The 24,481-nt window shown below is 33.4% G+C and overlaps 1 protein-coding gene across 1 annotated transcript in view; it reads left to right on the forward strand.

Moving 5' to 3' along the window:
• Window positions 1–24,481, forward strand: part of LOC143909185 (hemicentin-1-like) — a 55,893-nt gene that overhangs the window by 14,265 nt on the left and 17,147 nt on the right. The window contains exon 2 of the mRNA XM_077427088.1: window positions 2,196–2,451. Coding sequence (XP_077283214.1) covers window positions 2,373–2,451 — 79 coding nt within the window. The 5' untranslated portion in view covers window positions 2,196–2,372. The remainder of the gene's footprint in view (window positions 1–2,195; window positions 2,452–24,481) is intronic.

The raw sequence follows: 24,481 nt of genomic DNA on the forward strand, positions 1-24,481 counted from the left end.
GAGATCATTTTTTGCGGAATAATCACCAAACCACCACAGTATGCAATATCTCGAGACTCGTTTTCTCAACTTTTCTTCTGCTCAAACAGGAATTTGTACCTATACATAGTATACAAAAATATTTTTTTGTATACATTTACATATATCTATAATATATTTAATATACGAGACATATTTTGATCATTCGTAGATAATACATATTAACGCACCTTAAAATATTAAAAATCATTACTTTTTTATTTTTTAATAGTTAATGTTTACATATCTCGTTTATAATTATTTCACTATGTCAAACATTCTCGTATATATTTTGTTAATATATAAACTCGACGACGAAATACACCGAAAAATTGGGAAAACGATTCTTGAGATATTGGATGTAAATGGAACGAGGTAGACCCGTATATATATATATATATATATATATATATATATATATATATATATATATATATATATATATATATATATATATATATGTATGTATATCTACAATCGTGTACAAAGACAAACCAACACAATTGTTGGCCAGTTTACTTACCATTTGGGCTTTAAACTTTAAAAAAATAGGACAATATTAAAATGAACAATTTAAAAAAAATTTGGCTTGATGATACTCTTATCAAAAGATATATTTTTGTATATATTGTATTTCTAAATATTCTTATACACGATAAATTGGTGTAATCCTATTAATCTTTTTACATAGCATAATATCACTTACCAGTTACTTTCTATGCTTCATATCGTTATCTAAACGTAGGTATATAAACTTTTAATCTGCCCTCTACATAACCTAAAATAACAAAAGCTCGATTATTGAAAATGTACACACATTTTGTATACTAAAGTTATATTTGCTACTAGCGCTATTATGCATTTTCTTTTCTTTGTTCATATTATTTTTTTTCATATTATTCCTATACATATGGATGTATATAATGTTCTCAATCTAAGTCCATTTTAAAGATACGGATCTAGACATCATTATCTATTTTACACATTATTTTTCTTGTTGTTATTTTTAATATTACATTATAATAATGTTAGCATTTATAGCATAATGGTAAAAAATATAAAAAGCCATCTACTATTATGTATGAATACATATGCACGTTAAACGAACCATTCATAATAAAGTGAATTTTTTTTCAAAGGAAAATAAAAAGAACAAATAAAAGTGTTGAAATTAATATCAATGAATATATAAATATTTACATTCGTATTTTACGTTTTCAGCGTAATTTAAATCGTTCGCGTGAACTAAATCTAATTACGTTCGAAGCAGGCCAATAGAAGCTGAATTATGCGTTTGGCTCGCGATCAGCTAAACTATACGACATAATACAGCACGTACTCATTTTATTGTATTTTTTGATTTTATTGAAGGTTGTCGCTATTCCCGCACTTGAAGGAATCTTTCATAACCTTGGTAAAGTGAAATAACCTCATGATAATATCAGAAACAGTAATAAAATCCGTTTAAATGGGCATATATGTACCTATACATATGTATACCAGAATAATGAAAATGTAAAAAAAAAAGCATTAAATACTATTTCTGTAATATATAAAAATAAACGATCAATCATGTAATATTATATCTCTATAAGTCGAAAACATAATCGTTTCATACACAGCATCAATTATGGAAGACACAAACGAGTCGAACACGTGCGTCCGCTAATGAATCCTATACATCGAAAATAAACATACGAATTGGACCGCGATGTTCCAAAATAGAGTGAACTCGCAACGGAAATATTCAATGCGATATCGTAATAAATATATTCGCGATATGAAATAGACACTATTACCGAGAAAATTTCGAGAAAACCGCGAATTTCCATGATGTAGTCGCGCGAAAGATATCGAAGCACGCCAAGAGAATACCCCATCGTCGTGTGTTTGCCGTCATTTTTGACGGCAAGCACACAACGGTAACGAAGCTCAGACCCCGTCAAATCATTAAGACGTTTTCGTGGAAGCTTTCCCTTCAGCATAAGTGAAGTGTTCCCCTATAAAATTAACGCATAATTCTGCATGAAAGCTCACGCCATGTTATTAATCGCCGAAGGCTTCTCTCAGTTCTTAACAAATTATTACGAAACACGAGCACAACATTATCGATGTAATTTGACGTGAAATGTGTTTTTTTATGTAACAACCTGAATATGCAATGCAAATATTTTCAGATCTTAATAATAATGAGAGAAAAAGTGAAGTGAAGACGATGCGACGAAAATACGAATCGATGGAGACTTGAAATTCGAAATATAATATTATAAATTGTGTAGCTAAATTAAATTAAAGTGTGAGTGTAGTTGTTTTAAATGATATTTAAATAAAAAATAGTCGTTAAGTGTGAAAAAATGACGCGATCAAGCATGTTCAACTTTGTGATGCTGTTTCTACTGGCTTCCATCGGATTCTCATTGGTGGCTGCTGACGGTGAGTATTTTTTTTTATTATTTGATTATGCATAATATTAAATTCTAAAATGAACTACATATGTATGTACATACATAAGTCCGATACACGTATAAATGAAAAATCAACTCGCAAACTTTTACTCAGAACTTCATCTTACTATATATATATGTACGGTTCGGTGATTAAATTGCAAAAGTGAATCGCTACTAGAATAACCACCGCTACGAAAATCGCGTGCGCGGATCTCCCGGCGCACGAAAATGCGGTTCCAATTTCCAATTCATCGAGTCAAATGCTATGCGACTCAATATTGCTGCTGCCTCTCTAAATTCAAACAAGAATGACGATTGTCCCAACATTACATCGTCATCGACATCGTATCTTGCAAGCATTCCATCAATGACAGCCAAAATGCACTTTGAACCCCTTCTTGCAAAAATTTTGAGATTGTTGATGCGAAACGCTTAAGATTTTAAGACCGAAACTTCGACTTATTGGTATTTAAATAACTAAGCAACATATTTACGTAATGTCTTCTAGTAGTGTCTGGAAATTTCATCGCAGTGGCTTTTTGTCGCGGGGACAATTTTATGCAAATATTTTTTATCCACGATAATCTTTAATTTTTATATTTTTATACATATTTTTTTTATTTTAGATACATATATTATATACAAATATACCAGGAAGGCCTAACAGGTAAACCTCAATGTGCCTTCCTGGTCAATTACAAACAATGCAGCATTTTTATTACATTTATGTTGAATGTACTTTTTGTTATTCAAATAATTGGAGCAATGATTTTTTGAATCATACATATATAATTACTCTTTTTTAATTAATTGAAAACTTTCTTGCTTTCTTTTTATCAACAAAACACTATATTATGTTTCATTCGAAAATTTTTACTGCCGTATAATTAAAAAATTCGGGTGTGACCATGACTTTATCTATGTATTTGAGGAATATAAGAAGGTTACAAAACAAAATTCGATATTGATGACTATGATAGCGATACAAATTGAGCGCAAATGTATGGAAACTTGCACAAAACAAAAGTTCTACTTCCGGTTGTCTGATTGTGTTCAAATTTTTTTTTATTACTAAAAATCACTATCAGTATCATACTCATTAAATATCAAGAAAATAAAAATAATTTTAAAGGTCAAACTAAAATATTGAAATATTGTTTTAAAAAAAAATACTACTTCCGGTTTACGAATTCTGACCAAAACCCTACCAGCTCTAAGTTAGTATATAAAGGATAGAAATATAAATTTTCAGCTTAATACGTTCAGGGGTGTGGACAGAGTAGTGGGCACAACATTTTCGACCTTTCTAAGAGAAAAAAATCCCACTTCCGGTTTATAAAATATAATAATTTTTTTTTATTTTCATCAAATTGATACAAGAATTATACTTGAATTTTTTTGTGACGAACACACATGTTTAAGGGGTCGAAAAAAATAGTGGAAGAAAAATCGAACAAGAGTAAACTGCTACTTCCGGTTGACGGATGCTAACTAAATTTTATAATTAACTTGGTATTAAACTTAAACTTCTAGATATGAAATTTCAGTTCAATAAACCAAAAGGTTTCTGAAAAAAACATAAAAAACTTCGATTCTCTAGAGTAAAAGTACTACTTCCGGTTCAGATAGAAATATTTAAAAAATATGAGGTTATAAAAATTATTATTTGTATCATATTTAAAAAAAATTCAGTCCGATTGAGTTAGTGGTTTGGGAGATAATTGAAATCAAAAACTTAAAAAAAGAGGACACCTATAAGGCGAGGTACCATTTCCGGTCAACTTAAAAATTTAAAAAAAATTTACGTCGTGTCGATAAGAATTTCAGTAACTGATACTAAGTTTCAGTTCAATAGGATTAACGGTGTTAAAAATATCCCCAAAATACACACCCACACAGACACACACACAGACACACACACACAGACACACATTTTTTCTAGATCATGAAAACGTGATCAGTGATCGATTCTGAGTTCGAATCAGTCAAAATCTCGAGTTCGAATTTTCGCATGATCACAAAACTTCATCTATTGTTACTACGTACATAGATAAAGTAAAAATAGTTGCATGAAATCTGTCTGCGAGTAGTCCCCGCGATGAAATGATAGTCGTGCGATGAAATGTCCTAGAATCCTTCTAGCATCCAAGTACATACTTATTCGGATCAACCTATTTGTCCAAATCATCCTTAAATTTTAGAGTTTTGATTATTTGATTTTCGAATATACATATACATATATGTGCATACATATTTTTGCCAGGACTGATGAGAAGGGGGGGGCCGGGGTAAAGTTCCAAGGCCCAGACTACTCGAGGGGCCCTACTGTTATATCATACTTTATAATTCAATTATTTAAAAAAAATAGCAATCAACAAGTATTTTTCGAATAGTTCTGATAGATTTATGGCATATTAAAAATATATTTATAAGATTTTTTTTAAATTTGTCATAGGGATATTTTTTCCCAATGCCCGGAATTCCTCTCGGCGGACCTGATTATTGCGTTGAGGTGGGTTCACGATCTAAATGAAAGGCCTAAGTCGCTTCACAGCATTTATTCAACGATTCAGGAGGTCTATACGGAAGCACCACTTACTCCAGGATATCCAGTCCACCGTGTGTCCCTCTTTTTAAAGGCAGGTAGCCGAGTGTTTGGACAAGCAGTAGTCCGAACAGCCCCGGCATTCCCTATAAACTGTATCCCCCACAAACTCATAATACCCTACAAATTCTAAATTTTCCACTTTGCATTGATCCTGAATTCCTACATTAGAATATTTACAATTTAAAAAAATATCCATTTTTTTCAAAGCATACATCGCTTGTATTAAATACTTTTTTCCCAATATAAATCGCATACTGTGCTATGGATAGATAGAAATAAAACGAAATAATATTTTCATCGTTGATCGCATCAAAACGCTGTACGTTCCTATGCTTCCAAATCCTTCCTCCGAGGCAAATTTAATTTAGTCGTACGACACGGTCGCCGCGTCACATCGCCTATATTCTCGTCGAAAATATACATCTTCCGCTATTCCGCTAATTTTTAAATGCGAACAAATCGACAGAGAAGAACATTTTCCAACATCGATGTAAACGCATATTTTTTAACGCAAATGGAGCGTATCATAAACGCCTCATTGTGGGAGTCTAATAAATCAGGCGAATTTGAACAAAGGCATCGTAAGAGTTCATCGTGAGCACACACACGTCTGTGAACATTCTAAATTCACCTTTATTATATACTGACTTACATTGATACAATCGAATATTTGATTTCATATCAGGCGCAGTACTATTTTGGGTTATTCGAGTACTTATGTAGTATACTAATAGGCCAAGGTTGTGTCTAATTCTGTGTAGTTGTAAAATATCTCAAATAGTAACACATGCACATATGTACATACAAACCTATGTACATACAAAATCAATTTTGAACTGAAATGCATGCTCGAGGTATCAACGTTTCAATACAGTGATACAAACAACGATTCTTGCTGATACTGATACATGTTAAAAAAAATATAGCTTACTAGTGGTTTTACCCGGCTTCGCTCAGTATTTGTAATATAAACCGCTTAAACATGGCCAATCTAATGGTAAACATTTTTTTAATTCATTTGAATACTTGTATTTTATTTAAATTTATTTGAATATTCATTTGTTTTATTATTAAATTGAACATCACATACTCAACGAACCGAACAAACAAACATATGTACATACAAAGTCTCTTTCTAAATTAAATATGAGATGTAGATGTATGTTGAGATTTGTATCGGAATACTTTCAACACTTACCGATGTTTTATTATACAATATTTTTATTTATTTTATTTTATAAACCAGGAAGGACTAACAGGTAAACCCCAGTGCGCCTTCCTGGCCAATTATAAGCATCGATAAACAATGTATAGAGTAAGATGGATAAATTTGACAAACATTTTGCATTTTATAAATCAGCAATTTCGAGACTCTGAAAATTCAAATTTTGCGAGAAAGAGGACTAGATTGCCAATTTGTTGGAACAGTTTCAATGAAATCAGATAAATTAGCAAACTCTGATAGGAAACGATTGACCTGAAGTCGCATATCCAAGATCTAGCCAGCAGCTTGGCCACGAATTGAACTCACGATCACTGGGCTGAAAACATCACACGCTGACCACTGATATATGCTGCTGGAATTAATTACATGGCTTGATGGTTGCGTTGATCTCAACGATTACACTCAACGATGGTTGAGTGTAATCTTTAATTGCTGGTCAGACTTAGATATTTGTGATCGTTTCCTATCAGAGTTTGCCAATTTATCTGATTTCATTATTGAAGTGGTTCCACCATCAAATTGGCAAAAACCATCCTACCCAATATGTCACCACTATTTGAATATGATTTCAAAAATGTATTATCTATAACATAGATGTCTCGCTAATTTTCTTATATATAGTACTTGCATTATGCTTATATAATATGTCTGGTCACAGTGACGCGTTAGAATATTCTGTAATGTCACTGTGGCTAATCTAATATATAATTTCGAAAGAGACTTTGTATGTATGTAAGTATGTAAGTATCTTTGTTTGGGAACTTAGTAAACAAAACAAAGACGACAATTCAATTGGTTGAATATAATATTTTTTTGGATTCAAATAAATTTAATAAAAAACAAATGAATATTTGTTTATATTACAAATACTGAGCGAAGCCGGGTAAAACAACTACTATGTAAATAAAATGAATTACATGAACCACATTCGAGGCTATTGTCGATGGTGGTGGGGCTACAGAGATGAATGCAAACAAAAATAGCACGTATATCTACCTACTATACTGAGAGGGCTGCAGCCTGTAGCCCATATGGGTGGACCGGCTTATCATATTCTTCTCATTATTTATTGTGCTACTTTTTACTGTATGCATCATTCCCCCACCCCCACGCTCTTGTGTCAACCTTAATAAGTATGGAGCATTGATGTATAATACACTAGATCCGCCCTCACGCTTTATACTGGTCTCCCTTTTGGCGCATGCAAAATACATGGCGCATGCACAGTTTCTCTCAGTAGGTAGGTAGGTACCACTGCGTCGTAGGGAAAAAAAACTGTTTTTTTCCAACTTCCCCGCTAGTTAAACCCCCCGCACCCCTCAGTTAGTGAAGACAAAATCTCCGACCAAAATCACACGTCAGGGCCCATCTATGTGTATTATATATCTATGGTATGGAGTAGAAATTCATGTACCTGTGCATGTATTTAAGATTGCTGAACGAATGCTTTTATTTGCAATCGTTGACCGTAGATGAACTTGGGAAGTAGATTTGCATATGTGTATGTCTGAATCAGATATATGTAACTGTCGGTGCAATTCGTCTTGTAAAATGAACTGATAAAAACTGAGCGTTGAAAATGATACGAGGGCACATGAGTATTTACGTCCCCTATACCTCAGTCTCCCCCTAAATTCAATCAGTGTCCAGAAGCCGCACTGTCGTTACCCTTTGAACTCTTCACCATCCTTCCATCTCGTCTCGTCCGTAGGTTTTTTTCCAACTTTGGCAGCTTCTCCACCTTTAAGAAGCCTTTCCCCACCCCTTGGCAACGGTCTCCTTTGTCTCCTCTTCTTTCTATCTGGTCGAACAGACGATTCTACGGGTGTCTTTTATCTGTTACGTCGAATTCTCACACTGTAACAAAGTACATATTACATACGCTCTGTTCTTAAAATTACTACAATGCAATTGAGTGCGTGGGATTTTCATTCTATGAAAAATATTACACATACCAAAACTCGAAGTAACGTTTACGACTATGAACTCTGCGGTGCAAGCTTGCATGTATACTATACCTATGTTTAATTTCAGCATATAAAACGATTGCACGTCATTTTTCATTACAATTGTTCCCATTCAGCATATATGAAATTATGAAAGTTTGCTAAATGTGCAAAAAGTGCACTAAATCAGTGGTTCGCACACACTAGACCCCAAGCAAGCAAACCCAGCAGATTTTTGTTGTTTGACTACTTCTGTTTTAATTAGACTTCAATTTTAGTACTAGGAAATGCGTTCCGGTCTACCTACATTTCAAAGCAAATATATATCTATGGGAATGTTTGAACAAATATGATATGCAGGTATACTTTCGTTATTAAGTACGATCGCTCACATCCTTTTTAATAATTCTTTCATGAGAGTTTTTACAATCGTGAGAAACAATTAAAACCTCCTGCCTTGCCTACAGATTTATATCATAATTAATTTATTTAATGTTAATGTATGTAAGTTGATGTTATCATAAGAGTGCGGGTGATTCACTGGAACGAACACTTCGAAGAATTAGCGTAAAAAATTTCCACCACTTTTTTTGGGTTAGCAAACGTTCCTCAAAATTTATAATGTATTGACGGAGATCTTTAAAAATTGAAGACGACTAGTATTTGCAATGTTTTCAACGCAAAATTTTACTTTAAAAGTGACGTGTTTTGTAGTTTGAAAGCCACTCAAAGTGTCGCGATCGATTTGTCATCGGTACGAAGCGAATGTGAAAGGTCGACATTTTCAGCGATCTTTCAAAGATTGAGAACGACTATAGTGATGAAAATTTTCCACATTCATACCTACAATATATGTATTTTTAATATCGATTTTAAATTTTACAAAAAGTGATCAGTGTCTTCTATTTATTAGTAACCAACAACATAAATAAGTGGTTAGCGTTTAATGATTTCGATTGTGTGGTCACGATCTATCCCTGGCTTTGTTGCTGACCAGACCAGACCAAGGTCAATCGTTTCCTTTCAGAGTTTGCCAATTTATCTGATTTCATTGGTTTCAACAAATTGGCAATCCTGTCCTATTTCTCGTAAAATTTGATTTTACAGCACCCACAACTTGTTGATTTTTAAAAAATCTGTTCATTTATGATGATTGTAATGTTTGGTGATCGATGTTTGAATGTACATACAATAAAAAAAATGGTGTGTGTACATACACATACTAGTGGCGGCTCGTGATAATTCATAGTGGGGGGGGGCTGCAGAAATGAATCGGGCTGTACTAGCTCGTTGACAATACCGGTGACCAAATGCAAACAAAAATAGCATGTATATGTACTAAACTGGAAGGTCTGCAGCCCAAATGGACGACAAAAATAATATGAATTTGTACTGCATTGGGAGGGCTGCAGCCCGCAACCCATGAAGACAAGCCGCCACTGGTATATTCTTGTATAAAAGAAAATAATAAATATGGAAAGTATGGAAAATCTTGAAATACCACATATCAACGGATATTTCATACCGCAGAATGAGAAATCACACTATACTTTGTCTCTCAATCAGAATTTGATTTTTGATTTTTGAATGCTTTTTATTATTACGAAATTATGTTCACAATACATTTTATATTTATTTTAATAGCTACTGATCTACTGATCATTTTCTATTTTACAAATTTAATTAATTTGGTTAGTAATCATAGTATTATATTATTTTAATGTTAATGTACAGCATTATAAGAAGAAGAGCTCAAAAACCTATTTACAATTCTTATAAATGGTCATTATTATACATATAATACAATAATATTAATTAAAGACTCTCTAAAGTCGATGACCTAAAGCAGATTGTGTTTAGGTAATCTGTATTTATATCTGAAGGGTATAGACATTTTGTTGTAATCACCGAGACTCTTCACAAGTGAGTTAGTATGGTTATTAGTGATTCTGTCATAGAATCTACTGGTTAGTTTGTTAGTAATGTAATGTTAATAATAATAGTTAATTTTTCAATCCGTTCAAAATACACAATCTATTTTTAATATTAGAAAGGTATACTTACCTAGTGGTACCGCATAATTTAAAAGATAAAATAGCTACGAAGTGGTTTCAGTGCGATTAATTTAAACAAAATTGATCTAAAAAAAGCGGATGACCTTAAAAAACAAGACTTCATCAACAAATTCACAGACGACACATCAAGGAAGCCCTTCAAATTGGGAAAAAAAGCAGGACGCATCCCGCCAGAAGAAAGGAAGCGTGACCAGATACCAAGTCGAGCGTTCATCCGCGACTATTACCGAGATTGCAAGAGTCCAGTTCAAAGTTGAGCATCGCTCGTACATATGTACATATCGTTTAAAACAACGCATAATAAATACAGAGGGGCTCAAAAACGAGCACTCCGAGTGTGGGTGTGTTGCCAGGAACCACGGTTGGATGAGCGCGTGCCGTGAGACACCACCTGGACTCCAACACGGTCCTTATTTACGCTTTTTTAACGTCCTTCAATGCTTTTTTTCCGTACACTTTTATCAAATTCGCAATGTGCTGGAGGTGAACGCACATCGACCGTTGCGACCGTTGTGACCCTTATCTGTTTATTCTTGTTAGAGGAAATGCTTCTTTTGCCGTTTAGCTAACAGTATCTTCGATAGTTTATTCTATTCAAAATCAATTGTTGGCTTCCAGTTCACCTTTGATACGATTGATGGATATTGCCTTTGAAGTTCATATCAACTGACTACACTATCGGACCGTTTGAACTTATTGATGCATGCTTTATTTGAAAGCTAAAAAGCACTGCTGATCTTCCGACTAAATTTTATATTGCATTAGACGGTAATGCACGGCACTGCTCGGGCAAGTAAAATTTGGAAATAAACTTTGAAGGGGTTCTAGCACCTTCCAAAATTCCCAACTTGAATTTAATTTGGAAAAATTTGAATGTTTGTGGGGGGGGGGAGTAGTAATGATGAGCAAATCATTAAAGTTTGTTATATTTTTTTAGTTAGAATTCCATTTGCTGAAATGAAGAGGGCTTGACCCCAGCGCCTTGTCCATACAAACGTATTAGACTTCTCCCTTCCTCAATTATGGCACTAGAGAATTTATTTTTTAATATGCTATTTATATCCACCATAGGCATGTTTCTATTTTTTATTGAAGAATTACAGTGGGTACTCGTACTATTCAGTTAATGCATGTTTTACATAAAGTATAATTTTAATTCTCCAGCTACGATTTTTTTAATTCATTTATTAGACGATTTCATAAATGAATCACAATGTATTTATCGACATAAAATTATATTGGGCATAAATAATATAATTATGATGGGATAAATCTATAACAAATATTTAATATGTAAATATTTTTGTACTTTTGACAACAATCATCTTTCTTTTTTATGAAAACAGAATTCATTTAAGAATCTTTTCTGTTTTGGACGATAGTTCAAATGCGAATATTTAACGTGATAATAATTACCTATCATTTTTAAAAATAACAAATCCTACAATAATATTATTTTAATAGTTAAACTGACTTGTTGATAGCCAACTCAATTTAATGATTGATAGACATGGTATAAAAATTTATATAATGTTACCTTATATATAAGTATATTTGGGCAAATTTTTTTTTCTTACGTTCATATCTTATGTAATAATTAATTATGGAATGATATTTTTGTTGTGTAACTCAGTGACATACATTTTTTTTTAAATTCGCAACAATGATATTTGTAAGTATGTAATTGATATTATAAAGAGCTACATATGTAAATAGTCAAAACAGCAACCATTTTAATACATTAATGTTTTATATAATTATATTCTAAATTTACATACATATATTCACTGTTATCTCTCAAGCATGATTTCCGTATTTTCTTCCTCGATTAGAAGATGCCACATAGTTTTTGAATTTCGAGTTCGCTCAAATCATACTTCAATTCAATCACTTCATCGCCAACTTGCTTGTGAAACATCTACATACATATGTATGTAGAAACAATTGTTAACATACAAATATTTATACCACATTTTTACACCTTTAACGTAATAAGCTTTACAATGCGTGGACATATTATAATCGTTGTTCTATTTAAAAGCGCAATAAGGTTCAACAAAAGGTATTCATTTGATAAAGTTGTACCCCACGTCATCATTGTGGTAGCTTTTCGTTTGAGATTTTACACAAACAGTATAATATAAATACATATATGGATAGTATGTAGACTGTAATTTTACCTGTCCGTTTTGATGTTCGATCCCAATCAACCCATCAAGTCAATTTACTCCGCCATTGCATGATTTATTTTGCTAATTTTTCTTCAATTCGTTGCTCATTCCGGTTTGCATTGACATTGTAATTTTGGAGTCATGTTTGTGGAATTTTCCGTCTACATTAAATATTCCTATGTGGAATCATTTGATTATGACCTTGCTTATATGTATTCAAGCAAAATTAATAGTCGGGTTTGCCTGGTTTTGACGATTTGGGATGTATTTTAATAACAGCATACTTATTCTGTTGCAAAAATTTTATATCCCAAGCAGGGCCGCGTCTACCATGTGTACAAATGTGTGCAACGCACACAGGCGGCCGAAATATAAAGGCTGCCGAAAGAGTGAGTGAGTGAAACTAAACGTTTTGGTTTTCTGGCTAATTTTTATTTTCATTAAAATTTTAAAACACGATGATGCATTCCATATTTTAAGATAAATTGTGGTTTTTGTTTGTTTTTGAGAAACTTTTATAGTAGATATTTCAAACTCGTAAAAAATCGATTTTATAATTTTTTTAGTCATAAAAATATATGACACGTCTCAGTTTAGATATAAAAAACTTTTTTTTCATAGAAAAACTAACTATGTAAGTAGTTATTTATATTGTAAATATTTAGACCAGAAGGAAAACACAAATATAAAGGCAATCACTTATTTATTTAAATACAAAATACTAGATTTTGCCAATTTTTTTTTTTACATATAATTGAATGATGATCAACTAAATTATTGAGAAAGGAAAGACAGTAGTTCTGTTTAGCAACAATGGATAGTAAAATGGTACAATGTCGGATTTGTATATTTTTAGATTATATAAATTACTGAAGCTACTGGAAAATGACTCATTACATGTTCAAACGGTCAACTGTTTTATAATTCATGGATATCAGTAAAGCCTCTATTTAACCGATCAGTAAAAAAATCACATTTTGATCAGTAAAAAAAAAACATTCGGTAGGTAAAATAATGGATTGATCAGTGATTATAATAAATGATCAGTTGCTATGCGATCAGTTATTAAATAGAATGATAAGTATTTAAATAATATGAGCAGTAATTAAACCAAAATGATCAGTATATAAAACGAAATGATAAGATTTTAAAATAAATAATTAATTATTTAATGAATCGATCAGTTTTACGCATTCTGCCAGATCACTTATTTAATTAATTACTGATCGAAAAATGAATATTTACCGATCATTTATATTATTTAACTGATAATACTTATTTAATAAATTACTGATCATTAATCTTAATTTTTAACTGATCGTTTTAGTTATTTTTAACCTACCCAAGAATTTTTACCCGATCAGTAAGCAGGGTTGTGTTTTTTACATCTATCTCGCATTCACCTCCATAGGACATTTGACGCATTTGGTATGGCATGACCATTTTCATCTCGTTCGAATCGTAATATAGGGTCAAATCTATATTCTTCAAATTGACCAAAATATGCGATTCGTCACTATAAGTTAATACCATATAGTCGATCCATTTTCCGGAGTGGTACCTCTCTTCGGTCACGAGGGGCATTTTTTCACCGTTTAAGTGAATTATGAGGTCTTCATCGTGGCTCAATTCGAGTACTTCATCCTCATATTGAATGTTTAAGCGCCTATAATAAAATATAAAACAATTGGAACAAATTTAAATAAATAAAAACATGACGAGGAAATTCAAACTTACTATAACACTCCAGTAGTCTTTGCGGATCCTCTTACTTTTGATTTTCCATAAACATGGGCCATTTTCGTTGGGACAAGAGCGCGCCAATTCTGACCAACCGTTGTCTCCGTAATGCAAATTATATTGAAAGCCTCCTTCTGCATCTGTCACGTGATCTGTGCCGACTTCGCAATACTCGAGAATATCGTCGTTGTCCTTCGTAAATGCGCTGTAAGGTTCAACATAGGGTAGCCATTTATAGTATTTGTATACCAGACCGTCATAGCGATAGCTTTCCATTGGAGTCATCACAGATACATTGACAGAATCGTGATAATATGGATAATTGATTGAGAATTTCATTTGACCTGGTTTCACGGAATTTTCTTCATGTTCCATGCGGACGAATTCATCAGACAAAGTATATTTAAAGTAGTCTGAAACTTTCACCCACCACTGCATGCACTCTTTGGATAACTTTTCATACTCAACATCGATATCGTATGATCGGTATGAAGATACACCTTGTATGCATTCTTTTAATAGTATCGAATCGCTTTTGGCGCAATCGGCGAAATTTTTTTCGACAGTTTTATGAATTTTCTTCAATTCGTCGTTCATTCCAGCTCTCATTGAAATCTTCACTCTAGCCTCGTCTTTAGGGCATTTTCCGTCATGATCATTACCCATTAAAAAGGTCCAGTCTGTCGTCATTTGATTGTAGCCCCACCTATCTACAATGTCCAAGCAAAATCTGTAATCAGGCAGTCCCGGCTTCGATGATTTAGCATTTATTTTAATATCATATTCCGTATTATTCCCTTTCGTATAAACGAAGTTAACATCCCATGATTTTATCAAGGTGTCGTCATTCTTCAGATAGTAAGCGAACTTCGTGCCCATCTCCTTTGATTTTGGGTTATATTCGTTTCCAATGGTGAAATCTATGTGCGTGACTGGATAAATTTTACTCTTTTTCATCATTAGGCCAATTCCGCACATTCCAGTCGAGGGCGATAGAGTCATCGATTTCCAGAGATGGTGCATGCCCAGAATTGGCTTCACTGCCGGGAAAGATTCAAAATTTTTGTCAGCATCATCAAAAATGGTCTGCAACGTTTGCGTTAATTGTTTCGAGTGAGATGCAGTGATGTAATCTTCACAATTAAATACTGCATATTTGTAGTCCACACCGGTATTTTCACTATCTAAATGCCAAAGGACGTGCTAAAAACCAAATATTATTTTTGAGAATTGAATATTAGAAACACACAAATAATGTATAGATCTGATATAGGAAATCTACTCACATTTTCAACATCGTCTTCTCCTCCAGTGATTAAGTTGAATGGTTCGCATTCAGGACATGTAGCTTTGATATTTGACCAGTCATCGTTTTCGCTGCGCAGGAATACGTGGCTATACACGTAAGATTGGAATCCAAATGGATCTTCACCACGGTTGATTCTGAACTTCAATGATTTACCAATGCTCGCGACGTTAATATCGATGGGGATGTAAGAATCATATGTGTGGACGCGTCTAATTCCATTCCACTTATTAGATATGGGATTGTAAGCTGAGAAACCATATACTTCATTTCCATGATAATTCGAATTGTACGTTACATTTATGTTTGGTTCCATTTTAAATTTCAGTTCAAATTTGGTAATTTCGGATTTTTGGTTGAAGAAAACCAACGGAAGCCCCATGTCTGTTGGTATAACTATTTCGGTGTGGAGCAATTGATCGATGTCGAGAATAAAAGTTGAGTGGCGTAATATTTTCATCCAATTCTAAGTAAAAGTTCGACATTACAGCATTTTCTTGAACCACAAAGTGATCGATGATGCATCCTTCGTAGTTGCCATTGAAATAGTCGTAGAAAGTTTGGAATTTTCTTGGTTCTTCGGATGTCCAACGTAAATGGAAGTAGTATTCGTCTTGGCTCCAAATCGGACTGGTTGATTGCTCTAGAAGTTGTACATGAACTGACATAAAGCCATACTTCAAAGGATCTCCGTAGTATGTGACCAAGGCTGCTGCTCCAAATCCATAATTAGAGTCTACATAATCAAATAAGTAGTTTGAACTTTGGAATGCAATTTTGGATTCCGAATGCATGTTCTGTAATAGTTTTTTTGGCGCGAGCGCTAGTTTCCGCATAGCGATTGATAGTTGTCGTAGAAATGCTTTCGCACTTTTTCTTAAAGAAATATGACAAATCTGTATCTTCACCTGTCACAAACCGGAACATCTTATCGTAGTGATCTGGGTATTGAGGATCAGTCAACAAATGTAAAGCCATAACTCTGACTTCAAAATGCTCCGTTGCATTGAGTAGATTCAACCAAAGGAAATCATGATGTTTACCACTTTTCAAGCCCATTATAGCCACGGCTCTTACATGAGGAATCATAGATTTATCCTTCGCGATATTTAGCAGTGCCATATCGGATGTTGCACAATTGATGTTGCGCAATGCGTTTATAAACAAAATTCTCTCTTCGTAATCATTGGCGTTTGTTAATCTTTCGATTACAGTTTCTGTGATTTTATCCTCGCATTTGGCCCAATAAAGTATCGAAGACATTGATAGTACAGCTGCACTATGAACCCTGTTGCTTGTCGATTTATCCTCAATCAAATTCCCCATCCGTTTAGCCAGTTTTGGGTAGTATTCCGTTACGTGCTTAGGCATGTTTTCTAAAAGCTTGACGGATACATCATCACTGAGTTTTGATTCTGATATGAGGTCCATTATGAATAAATATGGATTGGGAGTGCCCGTAAGTGACATCGCTTGCAGCAGCACGTTCACCATCTTATAATCACTCAAGTTTGATATACTCAAGTACAATTTCGACAAATGGGCTGTATCCAAATTTCTCAGACGATGTATCAAAAAATCGACGGAATGTTTATTTTCAAGGTGGGATTCCGATAGTGTGATGTGGCTCTTTTGGGAGTGTTTCAGCAAGTCCTCTAGATCGTTTTTGATGCTTTTGGTAAGTGCATCTAGGTCGACGGGTTGTCTTCCCATGGTATAATCGTACGCACCGTTTCCAGTCATGAACATTTGTGGTTCAAATTCGATTTCAATATATGCCATATTATCTCTATTGAATTTTTGAAGTCCTTTAGCAGGCGAGATGGATTTTTTGTGATATCTTGTACAACTTGAGCATAAAATTTCTCACTATCGCCATTGAAAGGATAAAAGTCGTAATTGGCCAAGTGTGACATGGATAAATACTCTATTTCACCCTCTATTATATTGAAGACATATTTTTGCTTTTTAACCATCGGCAAAATGTGATTTTCCTCTTTGTGGTGCTTGAACTTCGGCTCCAACGCCATGTCATAATATTCTTGAGTTTTAAACTTTTCCACAACTATGCTATTCTCTTCAGGCAACACGTAATAGGTGTGTTGATCGTCGTGTACGAATTCAGTAGGTTTTTCCACATTGAATACCCGTGAATTCATAAAGATAAGATTAGCCATGGCTTGTTTCATATTTTTCGACCAAGGCATATCGTCCTTATGCACGGTTATGCTGTGTTGACTCTCGTTTTGGTATCTGTGGTAGATGAACGGAATATTGATGCTTTCAGAATCTTTAGGTATCGCCACCCTTCCAGAATTTTTGGAATCACTTTCTCCGGAATGGACTTCGGATTCGACATTTTTCAACGTCATCCACAATCCATCTTCGAGTGGCGAGATATGCAAATCAGCATGTATTCCGAATTGCGAAGTAAATCTAGGGTTAGTCAGAGTTGTCTTGATCACACCTTCGTATTTGTATACATATTCACCACCGATGCTTGTAAAAGGTGCCCTTGATGCTACAGATAGAGATAATAGCGTAAAAACTGTAACTGAAAATACAATTTAATATGTTTTTATTAATTACATAATAATTTACCTATGTGTAAATTTATTTTAATTACTCACCTATTTTTAAGAGCATGTTGGACCTGCTCCTTGGATGGAACCGAGTGATTAAAATAAAATTTAAATTGTGCGAGTATTTAAATACATATATATTTTCGGCTATATAAAAGGTTATCGCTTATTATGTATATGTTAAAATTTTATTTTTCATTTGTAATTTGAAGTTTAATGCCGTTGATAAAAAAATAGATAAAGTAAAAATATATTTGTTTTGTTGAAATAGGTATGTATGTAGATAAATAGGTATATCTTCCTACTCAATCCTTATAAACCTATACTACATATTTACATACATATGTATGTAGTATAGGTTTATTAGGATTGAGAACCTATGTACAGAGGTGTGACAAAATGGATAGACAATAGCACTTTTTTCAGAAATGTCATATTTTTAGCAATAAAACAAATGTCAATTGAAATGAAATTACATATTTATGGTAGAAAAACAATTAAAATATTTATTAGAAATAGAATTTACAGAAACAACCTTAATATTTGGTAACCCCCACCCTTTTGGTTTATATCAGCCGTAATCCTGCTAGGCATACCTTCAATACAGGCATCTATCATTTAATTTATCCATAAATCGTTAATATATTTTTCAATTCATTTAAATTACTATTAGGACTGCTATAAAAAATTGATTTTAGAAGCTCCCAACAATTTTAAAGTGGGTTTAGATCTGGTGAATTTAGATCTGGTGGGTTTAGATCTGGTGAACCTGGCTACATATATACATATGTATTTACATATGTACATATGTAGGCAGACAGAAATATATTTATTCATAATAGTAAAAAAACAATAGCATTATAATAATAGCAGATAAAGTAAAAATATCAAATAATAAAATACAACGTAGGGAATGTCTTGCATCTACAGCCAGTTCCAATAAATAAGAACCAACTGCAAATACAAAACATCCCTGTGAGGGATATAAATCAAAATTCCACTCATACATCACATTCAATCATGAAAACAATGATGAGCGCAGACTACCAGACAAATAGGTTAGAATAATATCCGATAATTTACGCTCACTAAGGTGCAAAATATCACATTCAGACTCAACAGCAACGATTTCATTAAAAAGTCGAATAGCTCTTAGAATAGGATCCGTTCGAAAAAGAACTGTGCGAGCAGGAGGTACAACCGTCAAATCATGATGTCTACCCGTACCACGCACGTAATTATTAGGGACATAAAGTCCCAACTGTTCCAGTTACCACAGGCATGACGTATTACCATGTAGTAGCAGGAGAACAAAACGAATTAATGAGAAGTTGCTCCGAAGTTCAAGGGAAGTATACCCATGCAGGCCCAATAGGAAAGGAGTAGGGTAGAGATATGGGTAACACCCATATTCTTTCCTATATAGGAAACGAATAAATGCTTTTTGCACTTTCTCCATCATCAGAGAGTAATTTGCTTCATGTGAATTCCACACAATCACACTCTAGCTTACTTCTATAATTTTGGAAATTCCGGAAAATAAAAAATTATCTAATATATGTATGTAATAATATTTTTGAACTACGATATTATGTACATATTTATATGATGATATTTCCATTGAACAAGTTTGATGCGTTTTTGTATAGTTCATTCGTTTCAGTAAGACAAACGTAGGTACATTGATTGATGGTAGGGATTCCAGTCCACATACCTATATATATATATATATATATATATATATATATATATATATATATATATATATATATATATATATATATATATATATATATATATATATATATATGTGTGTATAATCGACTTCAACAAAATAAAATCAATCCTTTTGTAGATATTTTTCAAATTATTCTAGGAATAACACATGCATATTTATACCAACACGTATAAGCAATGTGGGTAAATATATACATATGTATACATATTTACAATGAGCAAAAAAAATTATCGCAAAGACGACATAATCCCTCTTAAAATAAACTATATATAATCTGTCGACAGTCATACTAAGGTCGAATGACGAAATTGAAGAAAAAGATATGCTAATTTAAGTCAATTACATCCGTCGATCGATTGTTCTAACGTGGACACTTAATGCAATTTATTTGCTAATTTTTTTTCTCATTATGATAAATAAGAGAATTCAAAAAAATCTTTTACTCAATTAGTGTTAATTGAGCTTAAAAGGTTCAATTTGACATAATTAGCTTATGAAGGTAAGCAAAATGCTATCCAACATTGATTAAGATCATACATTATGGATATACATACATACATACATATATTATACAAAAAAATTGACTGAATCATGAGTAAAATGTCGTTTTGTATTTATACATGACATTGATAAATGTGCTCGAATAGTACCCAATGGGACGTTATACAAATAAATGCCAGGAAAATGCCTGGTATACATATGTACATATGTATATCGTGATCAAGAAAAAAAGGCCTATATTAGCAGTCGGTAGCGAAGGATTGATAAAACATAAAAATTACGTGAAGTATACATACATATGTACTGACCAGACTTATGTGGTTGACAATAGTAAACCAGACACAAAAAATAGTTTACTATTGCCAACTTTTTTTGTTATCTCGTAGGACAATAGTATTTTTTGTGGGTTAAATAATCATTTATTGTGGGTTAAGGCGCACTAGCCGCCTAAGTTTGATAATTACAATATAACAAGTAATATATGTACCTACATATAGCTACATACATATTATAAACAAGTAAATATGTAACGCAATTATCCGAGGCTGGGCCGCAACTCGTTGTGATATCAAAAGCCGTTGAATTTTTAATTAAAGTGTCGTTTGTACGCTTCCTTGTACTGTAGCCCATAATGTACAGGAAATTTGAATTGAACGCATCAGTGACTTTCTCAACGGCTAAAATTCACTGAGGGTGAGTGGATCACGTAGAGGGGAAGGATCGTTTCATCAGGATGATTTTTAGGGTGACCAATGCAGATCTCATACAATTGTGTTTGTAAATATCCATTGAAACTGATGGATATCGATAATAACAGTAATCATTGGATCGTTGTCGATCAAAAGTAGATTCATTCTATCCAGAACTGCAAGGCAACAGCCCGGCACGGCAGTACACGGAAAAGATTACTTCTATTCATACTATACAGCAGCGCACTTTCAGGAAATTTTTGGCCGAGTTCAAGGCCAAATTTGGCTTACATATACATTACAGAGCGCGAATATACGCTTATAATATATTGCTTGTGTCGTATCGTTGAATCAATTTTGCACAATATCACGTTTCTAAAAATATTCGCATGCGCCATTTCGCTAGTTTGCATGCACTCGCTACTATGACGTCACGTCGTGGGTGAATATTTCCAGTGGCCAATCAATCAATCAATCATGCACATTCGTCTTAATAGATTACTCCAATGCGACGAGTGAGGTATACATATTAAGAATTATCATCAATTCTATTAAAGCACATAATTATTAATTATATTTTTTTACATTTATGGTCAAATATTGTACAGAAGTATTGTAAGTTACAAGGCAAATACAAACAACGATTAACATCCAACGATTAGCAGCATTTGATTTATATCAGCGAAAATCGAGATGCTGAATAGCTCGAGTTTTACGACAGCGATAGGTTTCAATGAAATTAATTAAAATTGACAAACTTTGATATGAAACGATTGACTTGGAGTCACATATCCAAAGTCTGGCCAGCAGCATACGGTATAGAACCCGTGACATACACAATTGAAAGCATTACAAGCTAACCATTCGTCTATGTTACTGGTAATGCTATGAATAGGGTTCATCGGCTACTGCTGTTGCGTCTACGCCGCGTACACATAGCGGAACATATGAATGTGTTCATATATCGGTAGAATGTACCAAAGAATCCTTTTCGTACTGCTTTTTATGTACGTGCATTTGTTGGTCTGTGCTGTGCCAGTATGAATATACCTTAATACGCTGACCAATACTAAAATTATCTTATCTTTATTTCCAGCTCCTTCTTTAATGTATACGAAATTGTTTTTAAATAAATGTGTAACTTATTTTGATATCCTGAATACAAAAAAATGATCATATTTTCGAAGCATTAATAGAAGCGGTCACAGCTGACCCATGTGGCGATATCACCTGTAAGCCGGATAAGGGATCGCTTAAGTAGTTAGAGGAAAACCCATCTAATAGTGGTTATTTCTATACAATCGATCGATATTTTGTTGCCAAGTGTTCTCAAAATCGAATATTATTAAATATTATTTTGTAAACGCACTTACACAATATAAATTTACTCCTGAGTGAATTACTCAAAGGATACAACGATTTGTCATACAAATCAGTTGGGCAATTTATAGTGATAACTTATCCTACTGGAAACTAGCAAGTAGTGGGCAGCAGGTCTTTTAGTAATTAAAAATAATATAAAACAATTCAGCTCGTTTACAATCAATTGTAAATATTTTATCAACTGAAGTAATTTGCTATGGTATAAATATCATAGGAAGTGATCTCTACAATAGAGAAGTCACTTTCTGTCTGAGTATTATTAGATTTTTATTCTGGGCACTATGTTTTAAACATAATAAAAAATGAGCAATATGGCAAAGTATGAAAACGACCGGATAAGAAATAAAAATGACCACTGACACGAAAGCCATGTGAAACGTAAAGGAGGTATGTAAAAAGGGGTTATTATGAACTTCATAATAGCGGTCATATTTGATATAAAGTAAAAATTGAAATGATAATTTTATTGCTTTATTGCTATAGTCACTACCATCAGTGCGTGCCATAACTTTAAAATAAGGGACTAAGTATAGGCAGAAGAAAATATATAAAAATATATATTTTTAATTTTTTAATTATAATAATAATCTGCCTTGAAGTGATGAAAATACTTTTTCATTTTCACAGAAATATTTTAGCAGTCTAACTTTCTTAGTGACACATTTTTCGTCTTCAAAACTTAATCTTCTGAATGATTTATCGTAGAATCGATCTAGAATGCAGTATTTCAAGACGTCGTTATGTTTCCGGACGCTCTGCACCGATTTTTTCTGAGGGAATCGTTTCATGAGCCGAATCCTTTACCATATTTGTACTCAAAGAGTTCTGTGTAAATATGTGTTATTTTAACAAAAAAAGTGTTCAAAATGATGTTTGGTAGACACAAATCAGAATATTCTTAATGAAAATTCCATAAATGCTTGAAGAGACGAGTAAATTAATAAATGTTTTGTCTTCGTCGGAACGCCTATACATAACAATTCGCCAATACCGCGAAGGGAACAGAAATGAGACGGCGAGTCCATGCAAGTGAACGAGGCGGCGGACCATACCGTAACAATTTACTACCACTACCACTACCTCAGTTAGGGCCGATTCCGACTTCTGTACTTCACTAATCTGAGTGAACAATATCAATGTGAACAACGATTTGAATTTATTTAAATTGAATTGTTGATATTTTTTAACTTTATTTGACTAGCCTAGTCCGGCATGACGGCACGCCACTGGTTGCTATATTGACATTTATTGTTAATTGTAGATGGACTACCCATTGAATTGCCATAAGGCACACGTTATACATTCACAGTAGCACCTGTTATACCTATAAATTTTGTTTCACAAGCCAATCCGATTACATTTGAAGAAGCGACAGAATATAGGTCTTCTTTTAATATATTCAAATGATAATACATAATTATTAGCGTTAATATCGTCACGTGTGTATAACATTACAAAGACCTGTTCAAAACTGAGTAATTTGATACGTGTGCGTAACTTACACCTTTGTACGCAAGATGTGGGTTCTTAGCCGCAAATAATAATGCATCCCCTTTTCGACCGCACGAGAAGAGTCTCTTTCACAACTTCCTGTGGTTAATAAAAATGACAATTCGACAAAGCAGTCAATGCTGTTACAATCGCAGCGATAGCACACATTACGAAAGACGTTAAAGGACTAAAGGAAATTATCTACTTCAGATCTGATTTATATCGAAAGGATAAGAATGAGCTGTGGCGTGTATCTTCTTCCGATAGTAGATTTGATCGAGACCGGTCGACTATCGGGTCTTCGAACCGCAACAGTTAAAATGTGAGAAATATGCAAAGGCAACAATGGTGGGTCGTTCCCACGGACAGAACTCTCTCATGAGAGACAGACAAATAACTCATTACCCAATGCAGAGGAAAAATGTGCTAGGCCACTGAAAGAACTGTAAACCAGCCTGCGCTATAAGCTGCTTTCATTTCTAAAGTTTTAGAAATCAAGTCCTACGGTGATTATTTTTAATATGTCTAACCCTAATTTGGACTCAACTACCAAATTTGAGC

This window comes from Arctopsyche grandis, chromosome 3, assembly GCF_051622035.1.
Source record: "Arctopsyche grandis isolate Sample6627 chromosome 3, ASM5162203v2, whole genome shotgun sequence".
Lineage (NCBI taxonomy): Eukaryota > Metazoa > Arthropoda > Insecta > Trichoptera > Hydropsychidae > Arctopsyche > Arctopsyche grandis.